The 9,968-nt window shown below is 33.9% G+C and overlaps 1 protein-coding gene across 1 annotated transcript; it reads right to left on the bottom strand.

Annotated features, from left to right (window-relative positions):
* Positions 1-613: 613 nt before the first annotated feature.
* Positions 614-9,486, bottom strand: LOC140440041 (uncharacterized). Its single transcript, XM_072530286.1, has 2 exons — positions 9,122-9,486; positions 614-2,631 (listed from the first exon to the last, which is right to left on the bottom strand). Exons 1-2 carry the CDS (start codon positions 9,351-9,353, stop codon positions 1,235-1,237), a joined length of 1,629 nt encoding a protein of 542 aa, XP_072386387.1. The 5' UTR covers positions 9,354-9,486; the 3' UTR covers positions 614-1,234.
* Between the last annotated feature and the right edge of the window lie 482 nt (positions 9,487-9,968).

Below are 9,968 nucleotides of genomic sequence, written 5' to 3'. Positions count from 1 at the left end.
AAAATCAAAATTAGACAGAGTTAAAAACGAAAAAATTTGAGAAACTATGGGTATTAAGCACAATATAACAGAGAACATCAGAATAAATCAACTAAGATGGTATGGACACGTCCAAAGAATGAATGAACACAGAATACCAAAGAAAGTATTGAACTGGACACCAAATAGAAGAAGAAAGCAAGGTAGACCGAGATTAAGTTGGAGAGAAGGAATCGATAAAGACTTAAGGGAGAGGTGAGTTGAAGAAAACCTTTGGAACGACCGAGATAAATGGAGACTGGAAATCAGAAGGCGGCGTAGAACGTTATAAATTAATTGATTGAACATAAAGTATGGCTGGTATAATTAGACAGACTAACAATGTACACAGAACAAAGCATATGAGATTATCAGTACGGTTTCAGAAAAGGAAGATCCACGATAGATATACATACGCTAAAACAAGTAATAGAGAAAACTACAAGTGCGACGGAGAAACACATACGTTTCCTAGAGAGAAATAATAAAAATATGAAACGGAGGAAATGAAAACATGAAATACAAGGAATGAAATTTAAGTGAATCTCAGGGGGACAGAGTGTTCTTAAAGTTGCGTGGTTGATTTTACACAAAAAACTGGAGTGTTTATCGCGCTGATCTATACAAAACTGAGATACATGTAGTCTGAAATAGCTTCGCCTCCCTTAAGTTTCATAGGGGCGGCGCGTACAGGAGCGTATTAGTTTAAGTACACACACACACGTTAAGTGGGAATTAAATATAAAATAGAATAATAAAAAATAATTAATAAAAAAAATAATATGTGTGGAGAGACGTAACACCAGGTCTAATGATTTCAACTTCAATTTACTAATTTACTGAAACACTATATCGATCCACTAAAAATATCTAATGATAAAATCGTGTTGAAAACGTGATCATTATATCAGTGTTCAATTAATAATTTTGAAAAAATCTGTTTATATATATTATATGTTATTATTCACCATAGATAAAATTAAAAAAACTATTATTTTTTTTTAAATAAATCAATTTACAATAGTTTATATATTTATCATTATTTTACATTTATATTATATTACAACTGCTACTATGACTGCTTATGAGATTGAAAATTCTAGACTCATCTGCCACAAACACTCCGAAGAGTAAATTCTGATTTATATAACTGTTTAAAACAAATTTCAAACTTGTGAAATTTTCCTCCAGAACATGCTCACGTGTTTCTTTTTAATCACTTGCAGTAATAAACTGCTTTCAAAAAATGTGTTTTCAAATTTCTTGCATCACTAAACTGTTTTAAACAAATTTCACACTTGTGAGGTTTTTCTCCAGTATGTGTTCTCAAATGTCTTTTCATAGTACTCATATTAATAAACTGCTTTAAACAAATTTCACAGCTGTATGGTTTTTCTCCAGTATGCACTCTCAAATGAGTTTTCAAACTACCTGCTTCACTAAATTGTTTAAAACAAATTTCACACTTGTGAAGTTTTTCTCCAGTATGTGTTCTCAAATGTCTTTTCAAAGTACTCATATTAATAAACTGCTTTAAACAAATTTCACAGTTGTATGGTTTTTCTCCAGTATGCACTCTCAAATGAGTTTTCAAACTACCTGCTTCACTAAATTGTTTAAAACAAATTTCACACTTGTGAAGTTTTTCTCCGGTATGTGTTCTTAAATGTCTTTTTAAAACATTTGCAGTAATACACTGCTTTAAACAAATTTCACACTTGTACGGTTTTTCTCCAGTGTGTATTCTCAAATGAATTTTCAAAGCACTCATATTAATAAACTGCTTTAAACAAATTTTACACTTGTATGATTTTTCTCCAGTGTGAACTCTCAAATGTGTTTTCAAACTACCTGCTTCGCTAAATTGTTTAAAACAAATTTCACACTTGTGAAGTTTTTCTCCAGTATGTATTCTCAAATGTCTTTTTAAATCACTTGTAGTAATAAACTGCTTTAAACAAGTTTCACACTTATGAAGCTTTTCTCCAGCATGCCACCTCAAATGTCTTTTCAAATGACTTGTTCGAGAAAACTGCTTAAAACATATTTCACATTTGTGAGGTTTTTCTCCAGTATGTGTTCTCAAATGTCTTTTCAAAGTACTTATATTAATAAACAGCTTTAAACAAATTTCACACTTATGTGGTTTTTCTCCAGTGTGCACACTCAAATGTGTTTTCAAACTACTTGCTTCACTAAATAGTTTAAAACAAATTTCACACTTGTACGGTTTTTCTCCAGTATGTATTCTCAAATGTCTTTTTAAATCACTTGTAGTAATAAACTGTTTTAAACAAGTTTCACACTTATGAAGCTTTTCTCCAGCATGCCATTTCAAATGTCTTTTCAAATAACTTGTTCGGGAAAACTGCTTAAAACAAAGTTCACACTTAAACGGTTTTTCTCCAGTGTGCACCATTAAATGTTTTTTTAAACCACCTGCTTCAGTAAATTGTTTAAAACAAATTTCACACTTGTAAGGTCTTTGTCCAGTCCCAACTTTCATATTTTTATTTAATAATTTTCCTTCAGCATGTTTACAAGTATATGTTCCTTTACGAGACGAAAGTAACGTTTTCATAATTTTCATTTTGTTCTCCTCCTGGGGGCAACCTAAAATACAAACCAACTATAAACATTTTACTGGAACAGAAAAACTATTGCAGAAATAAAGCAATATAATAGTAATAGTAGTATATATAGCAGGGGTGGCCAACTTATTAGGACTCGAGATCTACTGTCTGCCTTTCTAATTCTTTGCGATCTACCGACTACGAACTTTTTTACTATATTGACAACCCTTTTACTGGTCAGGACCTGTTGTTGAATAAGGCAGTGCTAATTAATGAAGTCAAGGAAATCTTCATCTTTATGACATAGTTAAATAAATCCATTATTAACACCAGCCATTGCCGGAGTTCCATCTGTCGTTATTGAAATGAGCTTAAATAAAGGCCGACAATATGTTTAAATTCCGTTAATAAATAAATGACACGCATTCTGCCTTTTAAGGATATCATTTTTAGCAACTCTTGTCTTGTTGAGGAAATCATCAAAGATCATCCAAATGAAAATAAGTAACTGTGCAGTATTCATGATATCCGTCAACTCATCAAGATCTCTTTGCAGTTGTTCATTAAAATTTTTACTCAACAATTATATACAACGCATCACAGATTTTCGTGACAGCTGCAGATCATGTATACTTTTTTTTAATTAATTTTTATTTTTGAAATTAACAAACAGTAAATCTGATAAATCTTCGAATATTTCTTTGACATATTCTCCATCAGAAATCGGTTTACACTTTTGTGCAATTTTATAACAAACTAAGAATGAATCTTTAGTTACAGCCTTAGACAGCATCCGACTTACAGAACATATTTTAATGGGTAGTTAAAAGAGATTTTAATGCTCGAATTTTGTTCTGTTTCACTTTTCTGTTAGGTGGAAACTCTGATTGGTATTTACCGTGCATTGTGTTGAAGTGACGCTCTAAATTTTCTTTTTCCAGTATTGCTACTGATGTATTGCAGATTAAGTAGCAACAATTTTCTTTTACCATAGCAAAGAAATATTCCAGCTCCCATTATTGATGGAAATGATAAATTTTTGGGGTGTAGAGCTGTGTTATAGAGGTAGCACCTTTTATCGGAACGACCACATCGAGCGTCATAGACGGGAGATGGTTCTTGATAACTGGTCCTCATAAGACAGCTAACTCTCACTTATGACTCCACGTGCCACACCCCGGGCAACTGCATTGGTCTGCAGGCTAAACTAAGTGAGGGTAACCAGATATGGCGAAAATTTTACCGAGCGATTGCCGGTATAAGCAATCCCACACTTACTGACCAACGGCTTCGGGCGGATGAGTTGGTAAGTGGTAGGGCACCCTTTTGTCCTGGAGTTGAGAAATCGGCTTCGAAGGCGGAGGAACTATTAAGTAGTCAACGGCATAAGGATACGGAAGGGAACGGAAAATCACTGTATTAAAGGTCTCAAATGACATTCCTAGAAAATCATAATGGCGTTTGCAGAAACCCAAAGACACCTTACTGATCATGGCAGTCGGAAACCAAGATCCGGCAGGAGATGTACACTTGAAGAATATGAGGCCTCTCAGGTCGTCAGCAAGCGAAACCCTCATATTCAGAAGGAAACCAAAAAAAGCATTGGTTTAGAGAAAATAGAAAAAGGACGAACCCTAAGACTGGCCACATGGAACGTGAAGAGTTTATATCAACCAGACAAGCTAGACAACCTAATAGCTGAAATGGATCGCCTTAAGATAAATATATTCGGTATCAGCGATGTTCAATGGCCCGATTCAGGAAAACTAGCCACAAACAACGGCATGATGTATTACGTTGGTAACAATGATCCAAGACATCGATATGGAGTTGCCATTCTTGTAGACAAAGCAACAAATAAATCAGTAGTGGGTTTTACTCCCTACTCAGAGAGATTGATGATGATTCAATTGCAGACATTCTCTAAAAAGATAAACATTGTACAAATATATGCACCAACTGCCGACAAAGATGAGACCGAGATAGAGAGGTTCTACCATGCAATTGAACGAAATCATAAGATCCATAAAAAAGATGATATATTGTTGGTGATGGGAGATTTCAACGCCAAGGTTGGAAAAGGAAAAGTGGACGGATGTGTGGGAGAATTTGGCTTGGGAGAAAGAAATGAAAGAGGGGACAGACTTGTCAAATTCTGCCAAAGCGACTAGATGGTAATAATGAATACAAATTTTAAATTACCTAAAAAAGAAGACTTTATACTTGGAAATCACCTGCGGATTCAGAAGACAACATTGTTCGAAACCAGATAGATTACATTTTAATAAAATCTAGATATAAAAACGCTATAAAGTCTCTGAGAACATACCCCGGAGCTGACATAAATTCAGACCATAATCCATTAGTAGGCGTAATGCAGATAAAATTGAAGAAGATCCAAAAACAAACAAATATACCACGGTTTGATGTCTCAAAGATAAAAGAAGAACCTATACGTCAGAGCTTAAAACAAGAAATAAATGATAACTTAAAGAAAATCAAACAAGACGTGATAAAAACAACAGATGTTAATGACAAATGGAACATGGTACAGGAAACTTTAATAAAGGCAGGAGAAAAGCTACTGCAGACAAAAATAAGAAAAAACAGAGATGGATGACTTCAGAAATCTTAGATCTAATGGAGGAAAGAAGGAAACATAAAAGCAGGAGTAAAGCAAAATACAAGGAACTACAGAGATTGATAGGAAAGAAAATAAAAGAGGCCAACTCCACCTGGCTTGCTAATCAATGCAGTGAAATAGAGGCATATGCTAAACAGTATGATAGCTTTAACATGCATAAGAAAATAAAGGAAATGACAAATACACTGAGAAAAAAGAAAGATGCCCTTCTGAAAGACAAATAATGATATATATATTTCTATAATGATTTTCTATAAAATCATTATAGAAATTAAAAAAATGGAAGACATACATAACAGATCTGTTTGAGGATAATCGACAAGAACCGGAAGAAATCGACAGCGGGGCCAGAGATCATAATAGAGGAAATCGAACAAGCAATACGAAACGCAAAAAACGGAAAAACTGTAGGTCCAGACGAAATAGCTGCGGAACTACTGAAATGTCTAGACGATGAAACTCTACCTGTACTTCTGGACCTATTTAATGAAGTATATAAAACTGGAAAAATCCCACAGGAATGGTTGGTGTCCACCTTTGTAGCAATACCAAAAACAGTATATGCCAAAGATTGTTCAGACTATAGGATAATATCACTAATAAGCCATACCCTCAAAATATTTCTAAAGGTGATTCATGGAAGATTATATAGAAAACTAGAAGATGATATGGATGATACTCAGTTTGGGTTCCGCAAGGGACTGGGAACGAGAGAGGCATTGTTTGCTTTTAATGTCCTCTCTCAAAGATGCTTAGATATGAACCTAGATATTTATTCCTGTTTCATCGAATTCGAGAAGGCATTCGACAGGGTCCGACATGAAAAACTAATAGAAGTACTGAGAAACAAAGATTTAGACAGACGAGACTTACGAATCATTATCAATCTGTATTGGAATCAAAAGGCCAATATAAAGATAGAAGAACAAAAGTCCGAAAATATAGATATAAAGAGAGGAGTAAGACAGGGCTGTGTTCTGTCACCATTATTGTTTAACGTGTACAGTGAAGCCATATTCCAGGAAGCGATAGCGGATCTAGGTGATGGAATCTCTGTAAACGGAAGAATAGTAAATAACATAAGATTCGCTGATGACACCGTTATAATGGCAGACACCCTGGAATCGCTACAAGAATTGGTAAATAGAATTAACGATTATTGCATTAGATACGGACTAAAAATAAATAAGAGAAAAACTAAATTTATGATTGTCTCAAAAACGCAACATGGAAATGAAAGATTAATGATAGAGCAAACCCAAATAGAAAAAGTAGAGACATATAAATATCTGGGAACCTGGGTTGATGACAAAAATGACCAAAGCAGAGAAATCAAAGTCCGAATTGAAACTGCAAGGCAAGCATTTGTGAAAATGAAGACAATGCTTACCAACAGAGACCTTCAGTTGCATCTCAGATTGAGGGCTCTAAGATGTTACATATTTTCTATCTTACTATACGGAATGGAAGCTTGGACATTGAAGAAACAACACATAAGAAAAATAGAAGCGTTCGAAATGTGGTGTTACAGTAGAATATTAAAAATTCAGTGGGTTCAAAGGATTACCAATGCTGAGGTACTACGACATCTAAATAAGGAGTTAGAAATTATGAACAGCATAAAAAGAAGAAAACTAGAATATTTGGGTCACATAACCAGAGGAGAAAAATATGAGCTGCTGAGAATTATTATGCAAGGAAGGATCCAAGGAAGAAGACGCATCTCCTGGCTGAAGAACCTTAGAGAATGGTTTAACTGTAGTTCACTACAACGTTTCAGAGCAGCAGCCAACAAAGTGACCATAGCCGTTATGAGATATTCAAACTCCGATAGGAGATGGAACTTTAAGAAGAAGATAATTTTTTTATTATTTTGGAGCTGGTCTTTCAGATACAGTCCAGTAATATTTGCCTCGATATCGCAGTCACTGTTATCGCTATAGTAGTTCGCAATAAACTGATTTGATCTCGCACGCATCCACTTTGTAGGAATCCTTTGTGATTCGCTCTGTTACGCGAGAGGGATAAAAATAGCAGACTGAAAAGAGAACGAAACGACTACCTGCCGCGTGCTACTCATACAGAGTGGGCACTTCATGAATCATTCGCGATGATCGATGTAAGATTGCTAGCACTCCAATAATTTGTATAATATTTAGGACGGGAGTAGATAGGTATATTATACCGATCATTTGTTTCTTGCCCGCGATTGTCTGACTTAGGGGTCGCGATCGACGGCTTGGCCTCCCCTGATATATAGGGTAAAGTCTGATTGCAGTCAAGTTATTTTATCCATTGTTGTGTTACAGTTGTAAGCTAAAACGTCTTTTGGAGATTCTATAATATCAGCGAAAAGTATTTTTGATGGTAAGTTTATCATCTTTAATGTTCTTAGGGCCGATATTTTCAGTCCTGATTAAACCCCGATTAGCACAATTTTGTTAGCCAGTTAACTTTAATCAGACAAACGTAGTATGATTAACAGCGGTTTACAGATAATCAAGAAATTCTAACCTTAAATTTATAAAATAAACAATTATATTTTCGTTTTGTTTTGTGTGCTGAGTGTTTGAACTATTATTTTAATTTATTTTTGACAAATATCTACATTTTATATCGACAAAATAGACCTTAACGAATTTTAGGAACATTTTGATGATGAAAAAATAATATATTTCTTAAATAACGGCTGAACCTATTCACGAGAACGAAACAATTATATGGAAGAATTTTATGATAACGATTTTTTAATCACTTGAAAAGTAAATGATTTAATTCTACTATATTTTAAATTTTTGCATTTTATAAAATTTTTTGAAGAAAATAAAATATTAGGTATTTTAATTATTAATAAATGAATCTTTTTAAAAAAATATATTATGATTCAAATTTTGAACTATAAATAAAATTAATTAAAAGTCAATCACCGGGAGAGAAAGCTCAAAAAATTGTAAGGTGTTTCGTTTTCGTTTGGTAAGATCAATTTCTGATCTTGTTAGTATGCTAGAATTGCGTTTTAGAACATACACCAAAGAATTATTTTTTACAATTTGAAAATTCGAAATTATGAAGTATAATTTTGGATTTTTAAATTAAAAAAATAAATACGTAAGTTTCACATAATGCCTCACTAGAGCTCATCAAAGGAAGATGAGAAAAAAGGCAAATAATGGCTGCTGGGACATGGACCATAGCAAATCCCAAGAAAACCAAATCAGCAATATCCGAGGATAAAAAGAGACTTCAGGAGAATACCATAACTGCCTCATAACAAAGTTGCTAAGAAACCAATGGGTTCTAACGAGCAGACTAGGCCATAAAGCACTGTGACAAAAGTATTCAGAATGGTGGTAGTACACAGACACCATCCTGATACTCAACTAGATCGGGCTCAAGCAAATTTGATCATTAACAAACTGCAGCAAGCACTTAATGAGGCTTCTATCTAAGGCCAAAATTAGCTTCTGCAGTTACATAAAACATTGTTTAGCGGAGGGACCCTGTGGGTGAACTGTGTTACCGAGTATTTAAAAAAATGGACAACTGAAGTGATAAGACTATTGAGGGCCTGTGGTGCGACTATATTTGCTTTTAATATTGCTCCAAAACGGTTAAAATTGATTTTACAAACAAATGCTGAGACAAAAAAATTGTATAATGGTATTTCATTCCACTAACGTCCCGTTTTGTTTTTAATCCAATATACTAGAATTTTCTGGCTGTAGGTAAAGGCTAAATCGACTTATTTCCATCCCTCAAAATCGTGGTATAATCTATGACTTCTTTTTGTGATACCCTGTATAACATAAACAGCATATCCAATCATGCGAATTGCCCCATTAAACATTTAAATAATACTACTGTATTAATCAGTGTATTTACTTACATTCTTCAATTGTTGTTTGCTTTTCTTCAAATAGTATAAATTTATCTTTACTTTCTACTTCAGTGTTAACAGTGATTTCATTTAAGTCTAAATCATTAAATGCTTGGTAAGTAGTTTCTGTCTTGGGTTCTTCCTTAATTTCAATTTTGAAGACATCCAAAGGACCAACACACGTGTCATTATCTATTTCTATTTTACAAGTTTTGTCACTAACTGCTTGTTTTATTTCCATATTATTAAATTTGAGATTTTATTAACAAACAATTGCATCCAAAGTTTTGTGTTTACATCCAAAAAGAAAAATCAGCAGCTTGATGTTGAGGACTTGAAGAAAGTATAAAATGAAGATAGCCGCAACGCAAATGTCAACTATGTAACAACAACTTTCGGTTTAGCAGTGTTGCCATGTTTTTATAATGTATATGTTGTATGTTTCAAAAATGACTTCATGTCTTTCATCAGTCGCCATGTTTTTCGTACAGACAGATTTAACAATGACTTGTTATAATAAATATTATACCTCATTATGTACTTGTTTATCATTTGTTTATAGAGAAATATTTTTTAGTTGATTGGTTATATACTAAAATTGTTTACTCATAAAAAAGTCATAATCGATAGACATGAGAAATACGGGGATACGTGCTTGGCAGAGGAAGGCGATGGATAAGGGACGACTGGAGAGAAATTCTTGAGGAGGCTAGGTCCCACGCCGGGTTGTTAAGCCAGAATGATAAGATGAAGAGGTCTTCCGCATAGCCCAGAACATGATGCCTGTCGTTGCTGTGTCTAGTTATCAAAGCATTAATAACCCGATTCTACAAAAGAGAAGATAAAACTCCCACAT

This window comes from Diabrotica undecimpunctata, chromosome 4 (assembly GCF_040954645.1).
Source record: "Diabrotica undecimpunctata isolate CICGRU chromosome 4, icDiaUnde3, whole genome shotgun sequence".
Classification (NCBI taxonomy): domain Eukaryota; kingdom Metazoa; phylum Arthropoda; class Insecta; order Coleoptera; family Chrysomelidae; genus Diabrotica; species Diabrotica undecimpunctata.
Note: the sequence above shows the minus strand (reverse complement) of the source record. Positions and strands in the feature narration are given on the sequence as shown.

Coding starts and splice junctions, on each gene's coding strand:
- LOC140440041 (XM_072530286.1), bottom strand. CDS start 9,353: ATGGAAATAAAACAAGCAGTTAGTGACAAAACTTGTAAAATAGAAATA. Junction 2,632..9,121: donor GCAAACAACAATTGAAGAAT/GTAAGTAAATAC, acceptor TTTGTATTTTAG/GTTGCCCCCAGGAGGAGAAC.